Source organism: Malus domestica, chromosome 05, assembly GCF_042453785.1.
Source record: "Malus domestica chromosome 05, GDT2T_hap1".
NCBI lineage: Eukaryota > Viridiplantae > Streptophyta > Magnoliopsida > Rosales > Rosaceae > Malus > Malus domestica.
Window position 1 is genome coordinate 23,414,262 of NC_091665.1, and position 18,922 is coordinate 23,433,183.

Sequence of the window (18,922 nt, forward strand, 5' to 3'; positions counted from 1 at the left end):
AGGTCTTGTGAGAGGTGAGGGCATTCTTACACAAATTTTCTCTAACAATGCGAGCAGATATTCGTTAGAACTGTCTGATTAGGGAAATTTTTTCTTTGAGTAGGGATTGTAGGAGATTGGATGAGACCAAATACAACAAAGTATCATGTTCTTGTAAGAGATGTTGTATGAAAGACGTGGTAATAAAAGGTATCCGTACACAAGTTTGCTTTCTACCTTTGGAAATATCCATATATTACTTTGGAGAGCCAAACAAGTGGACCAATCAAGGAAAAAAACAAAAACGAATACAAGTGGATCAAAACAAGTGAAGAATCGATTATAACTCTCCACCAATAGCTCAATCAATGGAAAACTTTCCAAGACCTAAAAAACAACACATTTGAAGATAATAATATATCAACAAGATTTCTGCACAAAAGAAAATAATCAGTTTCTACTACAAATCAATAACTTATACTCTAATAAAAATTATTCTCTCTAAACGTTACAATGCTTCCTTTTATATCCCATAGTCTTAATATTTCTCTGCTCAGCCTAATCCATAACTTTCATCCAAAGAACAAGAAGAAGAGGAAGAGCATAACGTTAACTCTTCTTCTTCTTCTTCTTCTTGATCTTTAATTCTTATTAACAATGGGTTCCTGCTTCCCTAAACAGCTCGAACGCCGGAAGGCGATCTCAACGGAGCGGAAAGCACTACGTGATCTCCACCAAAGCGTTGGTGAGGACTTCCCAGCATGTGCCTACAGGCCTCCGGACAGGAAAAATTGGATGGCGGGAATCAACCCGAAAAAAGTTCACGTAAACACAATCGTATGGCCGGGAACTCATGACTCTGCAACCGACAAGATTGGAATTCCATGCATCACTAGGCCTTTTGGACAATGCCAAACAATGTCTATATACAAACAGCTTGTCACAGGCACCAGAGTGCTTGACATTCGGGTTCAAAAAGATCGCCGGGTGTGCCACGGAATTCTTATCACATACCACATTGATGTTGTGATCAAGGACATCAAAAAATTTCTGTCCGAAACGAAGTCTGAGATCATACTCCTTGAAATCAGGACGGAATATGGGCACCAAGACCCTCCTGATTTCGATAAGTATTTGGTGGATGAGCTCGGAGAGGTCCTTATCAACCAGGACGACAATGTGTTCAACAAGACTATTTCAGAGTTGTTGCCAAAGCGAATAATATGCGTGTGGAAGCCGAGGAATTCACCTTCCCCTGAGGCAGGGGCGCCTCTGTGGAATTCTGTCTACTTGAATGACGATTGGATTGACACGGATTTGCCATCAACGAAATTCGAGAACAATTTGAAGTGTTTGAGTGAACAACCTCCAATTTCATCAAGGAGATTTTTTTACAGGGTGGAGAACACAGTGACACCTCAGGCTGATAACCCTGTTGTGTGTGTTAGGCCTGTGACCGAACGGATTCACGAGTTTGCGAGGTTGTTTATAACGGAGTGCTTCTCGAGGGGTATTGCAGATAGGTTGCAAATCTTCTCTACTGATTTTATAGATGAGGATTTTGTTGATGCATGTGTTGCTGTTACATACTCAAGAATTGATCACGGGAAAGCCTGATTCTTCATCTTAACTTGTGTCATGTGTAGCTTGTCTTTGTTGATGGCAACCTTCTGCAAATATTCAACGTGTAAAGTTGTGAATCCATACCGTTGACACTTTTGGATAGACACAATTGTTGACACTTTCGGATAGACACATTTGTTGACACTTTCGGATAGACACATTTGTTGATACTTTGCCTATCCATACCGTTGTGTATTTACTTTAAAAGGAAAAATAAAACAAAAAAGTAATGATGCTAAAATGCACAGGCATTCGTTTATCCAATTCCAATCCATTACATCTTTTAGTTAACAAACGATTCAATCAATCCGACCTCCCACCAAACCACTTGGAATGAACCGATGATTGGTAAGACACCAACACCAGAAGCAGCACCAACAAGATGGCAACACCCCACGGCGAGCTTGAGCTGCCACCCCTGCCTGCTCGTTGAACTGCCTCGCGCTGTGAAGGCCGGTACCCGGAGTTGAACCATCCGGTAGAAGAAATCGAAGAGTACGAAGCTACCAAAAATATCAAGAAAATAGGAAAGGATATTAGGAAAAGGTGGGCGTTGATGGTTGTGTGTTGCATTTGGGACTTGTAGTCGGTGTACTGAGAAAGACATAAGAAAGCAATAACAATGGCAAAGATGGTGAGCAAATGTAGGGGAGGTGCAGAGATTGAGGTTAGGGTTTGGCCAGTCCAACCTTGCTTCCACTGTGGGCCCCTCCTCTTAGGGTAGAACCACTCCATCCTTGTCTTCCTCCTTCAGTCTCCTTGCAGCTAGGTTTTCTCTGTGTGTGTGTATATATAAGAGGTAAAAAGAGAGGGTGTGGGTTTTTTGGCTTGAGTTTTACACTAGGTTGTGGCTTTGGCATATATGCTTTGAGTGTAGGCTTTGCTTCTCACAAAGTTTTACTTTGAACAAATGCTCTCCCTAGATATGCAAGTAATGGTTGGTGACTAATCACGTGATTGATGCCTAATTGGCATTGATGTCTTTGATTAGTTGCTCCTAAATTCTGGAGAAACTTTTCAATGTGACTCTCACATAGGGTTTACCGATCCAAGCCTTGTTATAACACACGTATCTAATTACTAGGACTAGACCCAACATCCATTAAATACCGACCCTATCATCTAGCTATATTATAACACCGTGGATTAGTAACGCTATGTGTGAGGTAACACACCAAAAAAGTTTCTTGTTTTACAAAATTGATTCACCAAATTCAGTAGGCCAGAATTCAATTGAGATTTAGGGCAGGAAAGAGAGGACCCCTCAGGACCCCTTTTGTTCAAAATGTTTATGCCACATAATATGACTTGTATTGCTCTCTAATGTCCACCATACAATAAGTGACCCATGGAAAATGGATAGAAGATATATTTTACTATCTTTATGGAGGGGGAAACACTTCAAAAACGACCCAGGAAAAAAAATTCCTTATGATAAACTGGCTCATACATTTGTTACAATATGCTTCAATCTCAAGGTACCTTCGCATCGGCCCTTTATTTGATCTCGGAACCACCATAATCAAGCAGCAACTTTCTTGGCTGTCACAGCGTTGACGATAGTAGCAAATTCAGGGCCCTGGAGGAAGAAAACTCTAACTTGTTAGTGTCATTTATGTAAAAGTTACAACCAAAAAAAGATGGTTCTAAACCACGTAATGCTTTTCGCCTTCGTGTTTGAAATCTCAAGGCAAATAATTGCAGGGGTATACCTTTAGGGAAGCACCGCCAACAAGAAAACCATCAATATCTTCCTTCTTTGCGAGCTCAGCAGAATTGCCTCCATTTACAGATCCTGAAATCATATCCAAATTCAGTTAAATCTACTACCAGCACTCAGATATTTGTCCAGATCTAAGACTAGAATATCCTGACCAGCTGACAGCTGAGCGGAATCATTATGTTCAAATGATATTTACGACAACGACAAGTTTGAATGTCTCCTAAAGTTCTTTAGATCTTACAGTTAAAGCATCGATGATGCCATTATTGCCAAGCCAAACACCAAACTCACACAAAATTTCAAGGTGAAGTTAAATCCATATATCAACTGGCCCCTCTTGAACCACCTTCGGAAAGTGTATGACTAATTTAGGTTGCTCAACCGCAGTGGTGCAATTTTTAACAAATGGACCCTCAATCAGAAAGTTGCAGGAAAAAAGTTACCTCCATAAATAATTCTTGTTTTAGATGCAACTTCTGCTGACACATTCTGTTTCAGCCAATCACGAACAGCTACATGTACTTCCTGAGCTTGTTCTGGACTGGCTACCTTACCAGTCCCAATGGCCCATACAGGCTCATAAGCAACAACTATCTTATCCCAGCTGGGTACTGCGTCTGTGCATAGTAGACATATTAGGGTTATACAAAGGATAAGCTGAATACCTTGACTACACAATCGTTAAAAAGAAGGGTGAAGTTACCTGCAAAAGCCTTCAGCTGCTGAAAGCAGACGTCAAAAGTTTTCCCTGCTTCCCTTTCTTCTAGCTTCTCGCCAATGCAAGCAATTACTCCGAGACCCTCATTCAACGCATAGGCAGCTTTCTTTCCTATAAACTGTAATAAAAAACTTCAGTTACATTTTGAATACTTACAATAGATCAGAAAGTTCATAAATATTTTTATTCAGGACACCTCCGTTAAAATTTAAACAATAGATTTTCAAAGCATTCACCTGATCATCTTCACCAATCACATGTCTCCGTTCTGAGTGCCCAAGAATAACCCATGTGGCTCCAATATCCTTCAATTGTTCCACACTGCAAAATGAAAATGGTACTAGCAATTATGTAAATTCATCAAACTGAAAACACAGACAGAAGTGTGCTAATGCATTCATAAGAGAATCATCAGAGACCCATGTCACCTCAGAGCTTAATACACTACTGTTATAAGATATGGATGTTTGAGTTGCAATCTTGAAACAGACCACTCACTTTCCTTGAAGTACAAGGACTTAATAACCTTTTGGAATTGATTCCAAATTCAAACAGGACTTGAATAATGTTTAAATTCATTTATATTGAAAGAAAGAAAAAAGTCTTCCATACATAATTGTAGAAGAGCTTCGAAAGGGGGAAAAGCAGAAACTATGAAACCGCTACCCAGCAAGTTTAAAATGTCATAATGAGAATAGTCTCCAATCAACACAACCAAAGATCATACATCCATTGCAAAATGAAAGTACATGTATATGTGAAAAAAACTACTAGTAATTTAACAAGGAAGAGAAACTGACCTGATTTCTCCTGTGAAAGCCCCACCTTTTCCAACCCAGGAATTTTGACCAGATAACTCAATACGATCTGTTAACGAGCTCTTCACCTGATCTAAGTAAAGAAATGGTGGTGCTACAACAACATCTGTACATGTTATAAGAAAACCAAAAGTTAACAACACTAAACTTACACTCCTAAATGATATCAATACAAACTTGATTTTACACATATGAAACCATTATGTACATGCAAAGTAACATGTTGGACTTGCCACCCTTGAACATCTATGACCAACACCTTTTTGGCCATTGTATATAGTTCCAAGTTTCTTACCTAGCTACAATTCTATCGCTGCCTTATTTTCTGAAGTCATATCACCCTAACTTATTTTTCACTTCCATTCATGCAGAGTTATCTTTCTACCCGATATTGATCATTTTTCATGTATATGTAAAGACAGGATAAAAGCAATATTTTAAATCAACTGCAAACTGAAAGAGGTATATAATGAAGATTAAACATAGCATTATCTCACCGACATCCGGTTCCAGTTTTGCGCTGTTCAAGTCAGCAACTAGCTTGCTGATGGAGTCTTTTGTGCCATTCTAAAACACAGAAAAAAAAAAGGATAAAAACATCAAAAGAAGAACAGAACCATACTAAAAGGGTTTCAAATTTGACTTCATATGTACATCTTCAACATCCAACAAAAGAGGCTAAGAATATAGATTAAACAAAACAGGTTATACAAATTTTGAAAAACTTATTAATTATGTATCACTGAAATTAACAACTAAAATTAAAATACCAGGGCAGCATTGTGCCGGCTTTATATTTAAAATCCATTGAAAAATGGTAGTTTTTACAGATGCTCTATCAAGGAACCGCGCAAATTCGTTGAACAAAAAACAAAGCAAATAGACAATGCAGCAAAAGTACTTACACACTTCCAGTTTCCACCAACAAAGAACTGCAAGAAAAATAAAAGATACAATCAATTAGTAAACTCCGGAAAGGAGAACCCATAAATATGAATAACTATGAATACATCGTGTGAAAATTTCCAGAAATTTATAGTGAAGGACAACTGCATTCTGAGAATAAGTACTAAAATGTTCAAAATTTCTAGGAAAATCCAATAGCAAATAAGAAATTTTAATCGGTTAAGATCGAAGGTCCCTCCTTTCAATTTTCTCGGAAACCAAACAAAAGACGAGGACGCGATAACAACAAGGAAGCTGGAGTAATAGAACTAATAATCTACCTTTCCAGTGCCGGCCATGGCGACGACGCCTCTGGAGGCCTTGCGGGAGGAGGAGGAGAGGCGGAGGTGGGAGTGGAGGTGCTGGAAGAGGGATTGCGTAGCGGAGAGAGAGTGAGAGGATTCGAGCTTGGAGCACGACAGCCGGAGGCCGGAGTAAGAGGAGAGGGATTTAGGGCCTGAGAGTTGGGAGGCTAGAGATGTGGAGGCCACCGCCATGGCTGCTAACTCAGCGAGTTGGGAGCTTCCGAGTTGGGGGTGTTTTACTTGTTTGGTGCGAGTGAGGTAGTGAGTCAGTGAGCGAGAGAAGCTTCGCCACTTGTGGTGGTTAGGTTTTATGGTAACCAGAAAGGGTTGTTAGGATAGGAGCCTTCACGCGGTTGCTAGACACGTCAATTGCACGCGACTTCATTTTTTTATTTTTTTATTTTATTTTATTTTTTGACCAGCTAACAATCTAGCTTTGGTTTTTTAACCGGTGGTTTGTCAGGTACCAACCAACGGTCGCCTAGCTTATTCCCCTAAAAAAAAATAAGAAAAAAATAAATACAACTGTTTGAACCGTACTTGACTAATCCCGAAATTACCAAGTATCGATCAACTTCATATTATCAAGGACCCATTGAGGGATTCATGCTAAGACACCCTTGTCGAAGCACTTTCCTTTCATCCAAAAGGCCAATCACAGCACGACATGTGTCAATGTCAGAATAAAGCTTCTAAAGTTCTATATTGTTGAGTTTTGGTCTCAATATTTGTTGTATATTTCATTATGAAGATTATAAGAGAGTTAAGGCAACTCTTATAGAGAGCCAAAAGAAAGCTACAATAGATTGTAGGATAACTACACAAACACAATCCCTAAAATCTGCCCTAACAAGTGGAAAAACAAAAACCAAATTACAAGTAAAGAAGCTTTTACAAGCAACTAAGAAAGGTTGATGTAAGGTGAATGACAAGCTATGAAAAGTGATTGGTGAATGACAAGCTATGAAGAAAGGTTGATGTAAGGTGAATGACAAGCTATGAAAAGTGATTGGTGAATAACAAGCTATGGAGAAAGGTTGATGTAAGGTGATTGACAAGCTATGGTAAGGATAACAACTTATACATACAACCCATCCATACAAACCAGTTTCAATACACCCCCTCAAGCTGGATCAAGGGGATTGATTGATCCAAGCTTGCACAACAAACGCTGAAACTAAGTAAAGTCTAGTGCTTTTGTGAATAAATCAGCACGTTGATCGTGGCTGCGTGTGAACACAGTGTCTATCACCTTGGATTGAATTTGAGCACGAATATAGTGGCAGTCAACTTCAATATGTTTAGTCATTTCATGGAATACTGGATTAGAGGCAATGTGCATGGCAGCTTGGTTATCACAATACAAGGACATAGGTGTCATACTTGTGAATCCGAGCTCGGAAAGAAGACCTTTCAACCATATGAGTTCACAGGTTATTGCTGCCATAGCCCTATACTTAGCTTCGACACTAGATCAAGCAATAACAGTTTGTTTCTTGCTCTTCCAAGTGACAAGGTTCCCTCTAACAAATGTGCAAAAACCTGTTGAGGATTTTCGATCAAGGGCATTTCCAGCTCAGTCAGCATTTATGTAGGCCAAGATGTGATTTAATCCATTGTTCTTCATAATTATCCCCCTTCCTACTGAGCCCTTGTGATATCGAAGTATTCTCTTGACGATTTCCCAGTGAACTAGAGTAGGAGAGTGCATGAACTGACTGGCTAGGCTAACTGAATATGAGATAAATATGAGATATCAGGCCTAGTAATGGTGAGATAAATAAGTTTCCCAACCATTTGCTGATAAACACTAGGGTCCGAGAGAGGTTCACATTTTTCATGCCACTGAAGTTTGCTAGCTAGGGGTGTCCAAGCTGGTTTACATTCCATCATGTTAGCTTCATCTAGAAGATCGAGAACATACTTTCTTTGATTCAAGAACAATCCCTTTAAAGAGGTAGCCACCTCAATTCCGAGAAAGTATTTCAAGGGCCCCAAGTCTTTAATGGCAAATTTTTGGTGAAGTGACTGCTTAAGCGTCTTGATTTCACTTATATTGTCACCTATAATAATTAGGTCGTCAACATATATAAGCACAACCAATTTGCCAGCAATACTACTTTGAACAAATAAAGAAGAGTCAACATGACTCCTTTTGAACCCTGCAGCTTCAAGGACTGAACTAAGCTTTGAATAACAAGCTCGAGGAGACTGTTTGAGACCATATATGGCTTTGTGAAGTCTGCAGACCTTGTTGGGTTCATTTTCTCTTGGATGACTAGAAGGCAACTTCATGTACACTTCTTCTTCAAGATCCCCATGAAGAAATGCATTATTCACATCCATTTGGAATAAGGGCCATGCATTATTGATTGCCACAGACAACAATACCCTCATTGTGTTCATTTTGGCAACAGGAGCAAAGGTCTCTTTATAGTCAATGTCATAGGTTTGAGTAAACCCTTGAACTACTAGCCGTGCTTTGTGTCTTTCAATGCTTCCATTGGAGTTGAATTTGGTCTTATATATCCACCTACTTCCCACGACCTTCTTGTCATTTGGAAGATCCACCACACTCTATGTCTGGTTATCATTCAGAGCTTGAAGCTCTTTAGTCATAGCATCTTGCCACTCAGGCATGCATGTGGCTTAATGAAAATTCCTTGGTTCGAAAGTGTGGGACAATTTGTTAAGGAAAGAAGTATGAGAAGATGAGAATATGTGATAAGAAATGGCTGCAGAGATAGGATGCCTTGCAGTGTAAGTAACATACTCTTGTAACCTCACTGGTGGATGTCTATCTCGTGTAGGATTTCTTCTTGGTGCACGTATAGCTTGCTGATTTGGTTGAGCTTCTGATGGTCCAGAGGAGCTTGGCACTGCATCAATTACGCTCTTAGTGAGTTGAGAATTATTAGTGCTGATATGAGCATGAGTGACTTCATGAATTTATGTTGGAATATGTAGTGGAAATAGGTCCATAAGATCTTCCATATTAGCATTAGTCTCCAACCCTTTGTGGAAATAAGGTGAATATTCATCAAATCGCATATCTCTAGAGACTGCCAGCTTCCCCGTATTAGGGTTGTACACTTTGTAACCCTTTTGAGAACTGGCGTATTCCATAAACACACATTTGGCAGCTTGAGGGTCGAGTTTGTCACGATGGAGAGCTTGAATGTGCACATAACAAGTACAACCAAATGTCCTGAGGTGAGACAAGTTTATGGGCTTGCCCTTCATGACTTCAAAAGGAGATTTAGTATTCAACACTCGAGTTGGTAGTCTATTAATGATGTACGTGGCAGTGAGTAGGGCTTGAGACCAAAATTTCTTAGGAACATTCATTTGGATCATAAGTGATCGAGTCTTTTCCAATAAGTCTCGATTATTTCTCTCTGCCACACCATTTTGTTGTGGTGTACCAACACAGCTAGTTTGATGCAAAATGCCATGATTGCTCAAGTAATTACTCATGTTATTGGAAGTGTACTCGATACCATTATCTGATCTTAACATATATAACTTAGATGAAAATTGATTGGTTATTAGGTTGTGAAAGTCCTTAAAAGCATCAAACAAATCACTTTTAAGTTTTAAAAGATACAACCAGGTTACTCTAGAATAGTTATCAATAAATGTAACATAATATCTATACCCATCAAAGGATTCTACACGAGAAGGACCCCAAATATCAGAGTGAACAAGCTCAAAAAGTTTACTAGTTCTAGAATTAAAGGAAACAAAAGGAAGTCTAGTGGCTTTTGACATTTGACAAGTTTCACACTCCAGTGTGTTTTTACAAAAAAAGGGAAACAACTTGGTCATCACATGTTCTGAGGGATAGGCAAGGCGTTGATGCCAGAATTGGTGTTCCTGAACTTGACTTAAGTTGACACTGAGCTTTTTGACAAAATTGGACTCCTTTGAGAGATAGTAGAGTCCATTCAAGAAGTACCCTTCACTAATCTTCTTCTGAGTAACTCGGTCTTGAAACACAACACTGTGAGGGGAAAATATGGCAAGACAATCTAAGGTTTTTGTGATTTTTCCTATTGACAAGAGCTGAAAAGGAAAAGAAGGTACATAGAGAGCAGTGGAATTAGTATGCTCACTTAGCAATCTAATCTTTCCTTTCCCTATAATAGGTTCCCTTTTCCCATTTGCAACAGATACATGAATTGGATCAATAGTTCTTTGAAAATCGTGGGGACTAGAGGGTTTATTAGTTATATGATCAGTGGTACCAGAGTCAATAATCCAAAAATCATATGTAACATTTGCATTAAGAGCAGTGGAAATGGCACTGATAATACTTGGAATATTGCTTTTCGATGTGTTCTTCGAGTCAGCCAAGAATCCAGCAAATTTCCCTAGCATTGCAGTAGGGTTTTCAGGTGTCATTTCATCAGGTTCAGTGCTTCCTTGCTTCTTTTGAAGAAAAATAGCAAACTTGTTGATCAATGACACATGATTTGTTGAGAAATTGGTCATCTCATCAGTTGAGGAACAAGCTGAATGAAATGCTTTTGGAGTGACTCCACCCTTCCCATCTTTGATCATCCTGCCTTCCCTATCAAACTTAAGCTTTAACTTCGGATGAAGAATCCAACATTTTTCTCTCAAATGTCCCTTCATGTTGCAATAAGAACATTTCCAGTCTGCCTTCTTGCCAAGCACCCTATCACCAGTTGCTTTGTGATTTTTCGTGAAAACCCTAGCTTCAGAGTTGGATTTGGGCTCAACGTTCATCACTCTTCATCGAGTTTCCTCTCTCTGGACTGCATGACACACACTGGTAAAAGAGGGCAGCTATTGAGTCATTACCAAGTGACTACGCAGGTCTTCATACTCCGCTCCCAAGCTTTCTAAGAGTTGAAACACCTTGTCTTCATCAGCCCTCTTCAGTAGCACAGCGGAATCAGTCGTGTGTGGACGATACATATCGAGTTCATTCCACATGGATTTCATATTTCCAAGGTGTTGAACAAATGAGTGATCACCTTGCTTTAAACTAGCCACACTCTTCTTCAGTTGAAAGATGCAAACTGAGTTATTTTGGCTGCCATACATATCTTTGACAGACTCCCATAGGAGAAGGGAAGACTCTGAGTAACTGAAAAGCTCAGATAGTTTTGGCTTCATGGAGTTAAGTAACTAGGACATGACTAGTTGATCAGTAGCATGCCATGCATCGTAAGTTGGTGAAGTGAATTCTAGGGGCTCAGAGCTTCCATTGATAAACCTTAGCTTCGATCTTCCTCCTAGAGCAAGTGACACAGCTCTTGACCAAGGAAGGCAGTTGAACTCGTTCAGTAGCATCGAGCAGAGTCGTTGATTTTGATTGTTCTCAACCCCTTGGGTTAAGTTTGGGGAAGAGGATGAGGCATTGTCGGCACTAGACACATTTTCTTCTGCCATCTCTATCGATGATGAGCAAATGAAGAAGTAAAAAAAATGAACAAAGTCAGGACCTTATGGTTCCTGCTCTGATACCATGTTGAGTTTTGATTTCAATATTTGTTGTATATTTCATTATGAAGATTACAAGAGAGTGAAGGCAACTCTTATAGAGAGCCAAAAGAAAGCTACAATAGATTATAGGATAACTACACAAACATAATCCCTAAAATATGCCCTAACAAGTAGAAAAACAAAAACCAAATTACAAGTAAAGAAGCTTTTACAAGCAACTAAGAAAGGTTGATGTAAGGTGAATGACAAGCTATGGAAAGTGATTGGTGAATGACAAGCTATGGAGAAAGGTTGATGTAAGGTGAATGACAAACTATGGTGAGGATGACAACTCATACATACAACTCATCCATACAAACCGGTTTCAATATATATCAACCGAGGACGAAACGAAGACCCTCCTCAACCATAAAAGAAGACCATTCTTCTACAATTAATCCTTAATGTCATTATTGTACTTAAACTAATCATTAGAACCCACTAGTGATGAGAACTCCTCTACTTTGTGGACGTAGCCAAACTTAGGATGAATCACATACATCTTGTATTTACTTTTCTATCTCTATATATTTACATATTATCTTCACTAAGTGATCGAATCAATTGAGCAAATGTTACAAACTTAATACTTTACGTTGTTCCAAAATCTCGCTGACGTTATTCTAAAATCTCACTGATTTTGTGCATCAATAAAAACAAAGAGTAAATCGAAGAGTAAAAATGTAAAGAATTTGTAACTCAGTGAGTCGATTAAACGTATTTACACGTACATTTCGCGTGTTTGACTTGATTCTCTTTCCTAATGTGGTTTATCAACCTAGGTGTCATCTCAAAACAACTTTAGGCTCATCCACTATGATTGTTGGTAGAGCAGCTGTTGCCTATTCATTCTTCTGTGTTCATCTAAGAACGACGTCAAAAACAATGTCATTTGATGGATTCAACTATAATTTATGATAAATATTATATTAAGGATGAATGATATCATTTTGAACCTTCAAACACGTAGAATGTGAGATATTGAGAAATTTAGTTGAGAGAAGTTAAAAGTATTTTTTTAGCACTCGAAATTCTATGTTCGGTTCTCTCATTCTGAAAATTGATTGTTGACAAAAATTAAACAAAGAAGTTTGAGCAATATGCATCTTGAATTGAAGTTTGAGTAGAAACCAAGAAACAGTTGGAAAAACAGTTGAGATAAAGAGGTCAAGTTGGCCGCTTTATTTTGTCTTTTCATTGAAGTTAAGCAAAGCGTACTAAAGCGACAAAGAAGCATATTCAATTTGGATATATTTCGGTATTCTTGCATGCATTGCAATTGCATCATCAAATTCTGCACTCAAATTACAAATACACTGGCACCCAAGACGTACGCCTTCCACTCTCTCGGAGTATATTCTGAGTTCAAAACTCATAAAAAGTTCCGTCAGAGCATCTCATGCGCTCAAATTTCATGAACGAGTGTTGTCTCTATTGAGTTGCCTGCGTCGGAGTACGTTTTTCTCCTCTCCGACCAAATTTCGCCGTTCACTCAAAGTGTTTGGGTTGGATGCAAAACTCATTTCATCCGTTTATCGAATTTGTGGCATTCATTGGACATTTCTTTGTATTCATGCAATGCAAGCACCCCACTCTCGTATCCCTTTCAGCATTTAAGGTCCTCCAAATGGTTTCACCAATCACAGCCCCCGTGCCATCACGTATTTTGCCCCTTTTGGACCTCAACCTCACAAGATTCACGATTACGACACGCTTCCTTTTAAATTTATCCCAAAATATCTACAGATCAGATTCTTCTGGGAAAACAACGTAAAACTTTCAACCACAGCCGCTCATCTGCCTAAGAATTAAGAAATGATAAGTTTTGGTCTCTTTTGTATTATACAGGCTACAATTTCATGCTTAAAAATCACATCCAAATGTATTTGGACGTAAATTATACTCCGACCAACTTTGATCGAAGAATTATGTACATTATGATAGTTCATCTCGGTCGTCTCCACGGCGCTCATGTAGCCGAAATTCACCTTCTCCCTCATGATGAAATGCAAAAACCATAACAAACCAGAACCAGAACCAGATACCATTGATCAATGTGACCTTGATCAAAAACTCGACCATCGCATTAGAACATTGAAACATTATTTGCATCCAACGCGTTCTCCCACTACTTCATGCATTATGTTCCATGCTAATATGCCAATACATGAACTTAACCAGGAATGATGTAAATCCTTCCTATTTTCCACGGGATATGCATATTAGAGAGTTTGGGGATGTCGTTAGTGCATTTTATAACCAACCTGATGCAATTGATACCATAAAATAATAACAAACTCTATTCTCTTTAAATGAAAACAACAGTTGGTTATATTCTTTGAGGGCTAGGTTTACACGTAACACGTTCTTGAAGTGAGATGACTCGCGCATTTTTCATAGATATTTTCCAAATCATAAGACAATGGCTTTAAAGAGAATAAATAAAAATAGAACCTGCCTTGTTCTGTTCTTTGTTAACCCTTTTTCTCCTTTTCAGTCGTCAGCCTTTTTGCCACCAACTACACTATTAGATGAGCTATCCTGTACACTACGAGAAGAAGAACATCTACTTGACGAACTGCCTTCTCTGTTTTCCAGCCTCGCTGACTTTTTAGATTTTCTTCGTACTGATGACAAATCCTACAAAACAATGAAGTTAGGTAAACGAGGACTGCCATTCCCAAAAAATGTAAAATGAAACCAACAAGGTCCATCGTAATTGCGTTAAAATGATTGTATAGCTTTATATCTTTCACAAAACAACTTAACATTAAAAGGCTACAGCTAACCTGATCCGAAGTAGATCCAGGAGTCTTCAACTCTAGTTCTGTCGTGACATCGATTGAATCCTCACTTTTGTGAACCTGGCTCTCCCCGGGTGATTTGTTTATAGCATCTTGTTTGCCTGAAACTTGAGACTGGCTTCCTGGATGCACTACTGGAGATACATATTGGGTGGACTGCTGCTCAACCAGAGTATTAGGAGTAATATATGGAAGATAAGTTGAGCAGGGGTTCGGAATGACCCCAGGATTCTGGTTTCCGAAATAATGGTATGGCTGCATATGTGGATGCATGGGCATTGGTCGTGGAGGCATTTGCATGGGCATTGGCATTGGCATTGTCATCGGCATTGGATATGGATATGAAGGTGGGGCCATTACAACTGAGTGATCCATAGCACCCCAAGGGAACATAGTCCTGAGTCTCTGCTGATACTGAGCATTAAGGTCCTCGATGTCAGATTTAAGAGATGCCTTCTCTTCTCTAAGGTCATTTTTCTCATGTGTCAACTGTTATTAAAATAAAATAGTGATTAGGTTCCAATAAATGAATCCAACATATCTGGACATAATTCACCAGAGTATAGAGATAATTACTAAATCACCTCACGAGACTCTTCGGTTAGAGAAACACACTCAGATTTAAGTTTGTCTACTTCTAATGTCAAATCCTTCAGCGCTTGAATTGTGTCCGCTATAATGGTTGCTTTGTCATTTTTGGGTCTGTCCGGATCTGCATTTTACACACGTAAATCAACACAAAAGTATGCGCTACTCATGTCTCCAGCAAGGAAAGAAAAAATGAAAATCCATAAGTGTGCATCATACTAAAAGTTATGGTAGTTATGCAGGAAGCATAAAGAAGTTCATCGGTAAGATATAGTCCCCCATCAATCTGGCCCAAGTTTCCAACTTCTAGATCATGCTCCCCAAACTAGAGTTCAGAGCATAGTTAACTTGACTCAGGTTTCTCATTAGAAACTTTATCTTAGAAAGATACTAGTTATCCAAAAGGGTCAGATGAAAATTTCAATGACAAATACTTCTCCGCATAGCACTGACTCCAAAAAAAAAAATGCGATACAAATGTACTAAGAAAATGAAGCATTTCTTAGAACTTAGAAGGCTGTTCGCATAACCAGAAGAAGGAAATTGATCAGACATGCAGTGAACTGCAGAACACAAAACTTTCATATGCAAGTCTATAAAGAGTAGGGGGTTAATAAATGTGTGCCACAATTCGTATATGGCACTCAGCTCTGTAAGGAAACTCAAATATAAGTAGTCTATCTGTACATACTTCACTATCACAAAATAATACAAAAACAGAATTTGACGATAGGCTATAGCAATACTCATCTGGACTGAGTTACAGATATCAAAGTATCAAAATCTCTATCTATGGTTATCTATGTCATAGCTGAACTTCATCACATTATGAGGCATTCGGAAAAGAACCGGTTATTAGTCGATTATTGATAGATTCACAACAATTAAATAGTTATTTTTATATAGTGCTTAGCTCACCTAGGACATTTCCCAACTCAAGAAACTGCTCATTTAGTCGATCCCTCCTCAACTTCTCCCGGTCAGCCTTCTGAATCTTTCTAGCAGTTAGACAATCATTAACTTCCCCCTCAGGCCTTTGGCTGCAAACAGTAATCAATCATGATACTTTAACATACATTGATCACAAGATAACCCACCAATAATCTCACTGTACCCCGAAAGTCAACTCATGAAAAGGCTTTTTTTTGCACACATTCATTTGCCAAGTGGGTTCACAACAGAGAATTGCACACAGCAAAACACACAATAATCCGTTAAACTAGCAAGCGAGGGGCTTGTAGCTCAGTTTGTTAGAGCATTCTCCCTCGCAACCGAGGTCCCAAGTTTGAATCCCCATTACAACCAAAATCTTAAAAAATGTGTTTAGCACAGTAATTAAGCAGAATGTAAGCAAACCCTTTTTTTTTTTTTTTTTTTTAAAACACCATTTGGACTGGAAAGCAAAAGTTATTGAAAATTAGCTCAGCTAGAAACAAACCCAGAAAAAGATAACTATATATTTCTAATTTTCAACATTTAATCTGATGCTGCTGCGATAAAAGGGCAACAAACATAAATTTTCATAAACATAATATATATATATATATATATATATATATATATATATATAGGATCTGGAATCGTAAAGAGCAGGACGAACCTTGAATTGGGTTGGGAGCGAGTAGGGGGCAAGCGGCGATCGGAAGCGGGCTGCGGAAATTCGGCGGCGAATGAGAACGGAGGCTGCGCGGATTGGTTGAAGTTTTCGTGTTTGAGCTGATCCATGAGAGAGAGAGAGAGTCTGTCTACATGGTGGAGGAAGTAGATGAAGAGAATTGAAGGCAGCACATTGTTTTCAGGTGTCGTGTCCAAATGCAATTTGTAACGAGCGAATCTTATCTGCCAGAACGTCGTTTTTTTGCTTCTCTGGTGACAGACTCGCAGTCGCCCGGTGCCACCGGGCATTTGACTTCCTTTTCTTCTTCTTTTTTCGCATAATTTTTGCTTTTTTTTTTTTAACAAATGCATTTTGGTAATTTTGTTACAAAGCTAAATAAATATAAAATCATACAGAGGAAACTGATAAAATTATATTAACTTATATAGTTATTGTACCGAGATTTTCTGTAATAAAACTCTGAAACTTGACTTGGTATGCGTGATAAAGTTCAAGTTTTAGAATAATAATATTGTAGTTAAAGTTTTTCACAATAGTTTGAGTGAGTGTGATACATATATATGGAAATGAGGTAATTTAATACTTATATGCTATTGTTACACTAGCGTAAATTCAAGTTACTGGTATACCAGTCATGAGTTTAATACAATGGTATTAATTCAAGAGTTTAATATATCATTATCATACTTAAATTATTTGGCCCGCTATAGAAATGTAGCTTCTATATGAGTTCAATACAATGGTGTTGTACTCACTTTTTTTCTCCTACTGTGGAAGGCCTAATAGTGTGTATTTCAAACAATACTTTTTACCAATTTACTATAAGATGATTCTATTATAAGAATCAAGAATTCAAGGGTGAATTTCATAGAGTTTTTTAATTTTCTAAAATTCTCATAAAAATTATCTATTTCTAAAATCTATTTATTATTAAAGAATGTATTAAACTAACAATCAATGAACTCGCTCATGAAATTAAAAAAAAAAAAACTTCTTATTTAAATATTTCAATGAGGTTATGAGTTCAAATGCATAGACAACTTTTTTTTTTAGGGCAAAAGACTGTTTACTACCCTCAAGTTTCATAGTTTTCAACATTTAGTACATCAATTTTTTTTCATCCCAAAGTCATACCTAAAGTGTTAATTTTAGGACAGGCTCATACATCCGTTAGTCAAACTGTTAACTTTGCTATTAAATGATGATGTGGCACCCACGTGGACAATGACTGGGCACCATGTGTCATTAAAAAAATTGAAAAATAATTAAACTATTAAAATAATTAATAAAATGAAAGTAAAAAAAATAAAATATCCCCAGATCCACATTGTCTTCCCCACCCCGACCCCCCATCCCTTCTCCCTCTACACATCCATCCTTCCCCTCCCCCTTCTCCCCAGATTCCCTTTCGTTTTTTCTCCCGTTCCCTCTGCATAGGCCTAATCCTTCGTCAACTCTGAGAACTCAATGTCGTCCACTCCCTCTGCACATCCAAGAACTCAGCTGTCCACTCCGTCGAGGTCCAAGAACCCGACAAGTCCCTTGTCCTCGGATGGAAGCACGGCGACCCTCTCTTCCACAGAAATCTCGCCTAGCTGCAGAAATTCAAGAACAACAACTAACCAACCAAATCTCAATCAAACAACCAATCAGTCAATCAATCAATCCAAATCAAAAAATTCAAATTGTAGAGAGAGAGAAAAAGAGAAGGGGTGTACAGAGATGGCTATGGGGGTGGCGTAGGAAGGGCGGAGCTCCGGTGAGGAAATCAGAGAGAGGACGGGAGGGAGGGAGGGTGGTTGGTGCGGGTTGTAGAGGAGAGAAGAGAGGGAGAGAGAGTGGGTGGTTGCAGAGGAGAGAAGAGAGGGTGGGGGTTGCAGCAAGTGCCAGAGGGAGGAGTGGATGGAGAAAGGGTGGCTCGGGTAGACAAGGGGTGGGTAATGGGGGTGCTCGGATGGAGAAGATGAAGGGGGTGGATGTGATGAAGGGGGCGGAGGGGATGGGGGAAGGATGGATGTGCAGAGGGAGAAGGGAGGGGGGTCAGGGTGGGGAAGACAAAGGGATATGGGATTTTTTTTTTTTAAACTTTTAATTAATTAATTATTTTAATAGTTTATTATATTTTTAATGACACGTGGCGCCCAGTCATTGTCCACATAGGCGCCACATCATAGTTAACGGGAGATTTAACAGTTTGACTAACGGATGTATGAGACTGTCCCAAAATTTACACTTTAGGTATGACTCTGGAATGAAAAAAAATTTATGTACTAAATATTGAAAACCA

General features: G+C 38.7%; 4 protein-coding genes across 4 annotated transcripts; 1 reads left to right on the forward strand and 3 right to left on the reverse strand.

Moving 5' to 3' along the window:
• Positions 1–210: 210 nt before the first annotated feature.
• On the forward strand, positions 211–2,365 carry LOC114824838 (uncharacterized). The gene has a single exon (XM_029102180.2). The coding sequence runs from the start codon at positions 637–639 to the stop codon at positions 1,594–1,596; it is 960 nt and encodes a 319-aa protein (XP_028958013.2). The 5' UTR covers positions 211–636; the 3' UTR covers positions 1,597–2,365.
• Positions 1,830–2,337, reverse strand: LOC114824839 (uncharacterized). The gene has a single exon (XM_029102181.2). It carries the CDS (start codon positions 2,335–2,337, stop codon positions 1,906–1,908), a length of 432 nt encoding a protein of 143 aa, XP_028958014.1. The 3' UTR covers positions 1,830–1,905.
• Positions 2,366–2,876: 511 nt separating the features above from the next.
• On the reverse strand, positions 2,877–6,622 carry LOC114824837 (triosephosphate isomerase, chloroplastic). Its single transcript, XM_029102179.2, has 9 exons — positions 6,088–6,622; positions 5,767–5,793; positions 5,359–5,428; positions 4,844–4,967; positions 4,280–4,364; positions 4,029–4,161; positions 3,769–3,942; positions 3,315–3,397; positions 2,877–3,181 (listed from the first exon to the last, which is right to left on the reverse strand). The coding sequence occupies exons 1-9, from the start codon at positions 6,301–6,303 to the stop codon at positions 3,125–3,127; spliced, it is 969 nt and encodes a 322-aa protein (XP_028958012.2). The 5' UTR covers positions 6,304–6,622; the 3' UTR covers positions 2,877–3,124.
• Positions 6,623–14,115: 7,493 nt separating this feature from the next.
• On the reverse strand, positions 14,116–16,967 carry LOC114824840 (transcription factor bHLH121). The gene is made up of 5 exons (XM_029102182.2): positions 16,618–16,967; positions 15,936–16,057; positions 15,014–15,141; positions 14,415–14,918; positions 14,116–14,265 (listed from the first exon to the last, which is right to left on the reverse strand). Exons 1-5 carry the CDS (start codon positions 16,920–16,922, stop codon positions 14,119–14,121), a joined length of 1,206 nt encoding a protein of 401 aa, XP_028958015.2. The 5' UTR covers positions 16,923–16,967; the 3' UTR covers positions 14,116–14,118.
• Between the last annotated feature and the right edge of the window lie 1,955 nt (positions 16,968–18,922).

What these genes read in the sequence shown, in the direction of transcription:
- LOC114824839 (XM_029102181.2), bottom strand. Translation starts at nt 2,337, where the DNA reads ATGGAGTGGTTCTACCCTAAGAGGAGGGGCCCACAGTGGAAGCAAGGT.
- LOC114824840 (XM_029102182.2), bottom strand. Translation starts at nt 16,922, where the DNA reads ATGCCCGGTGGCACCGGGCGACTGCGAGTCTGTCACCAGAGAAGCAAA. An exon ending in CGCTCCCAACCCAATTCAAG is followed by an intron (nt 16,058 to 16,617) that starts GTTCGTCCTGCT and finishes TACTGTTTGCAG; the next exon opens with CCAAAGGCCTGAGGGGGAAG. An exon ending in TGAGTTGGGAAATGTCCTAG is followed by an intron (nt 15,142 to 15,935) that starts GTGAGCTAAGCA and finishes TGTAAAATGCAG; the next exon opens with ATCCGGACAGACCCAAAAAT.
- LOC114824837 (XM_029102179.2), bottom strand. Translation starts at nt 6,303, where the DNA reads ATGGCGGTGGCCTCCACATCTCTAGCCTCCCAACTCTCAGGCCCTAAA. An exon ending in AAAACTGGAACCGGATGTCG is followed by an intron (nt 4,968 to 5,358) that starts GTGAGATAATGC and finishes TAACATGTACAG; the next exon opens with ATGTTGTTGTAGCACCACCA. An exon ending in GCAGCTGAAGGCTTTTGCAG is followed by an intron (nt 3,943 to 4,028) that starts GTAACTTCACCC and finishes TACTATGCACAG; the next exon opens with ACGCAGTACCCAGCTGGGAT.
- LOC114824838 (XM_029102180.2), top strand. Translation starts at nt 637, where the DNA reads ATGGGTTCCTGCTTCCCTAAACAGCTCGAACGCCGGAAGGCGATCTCA.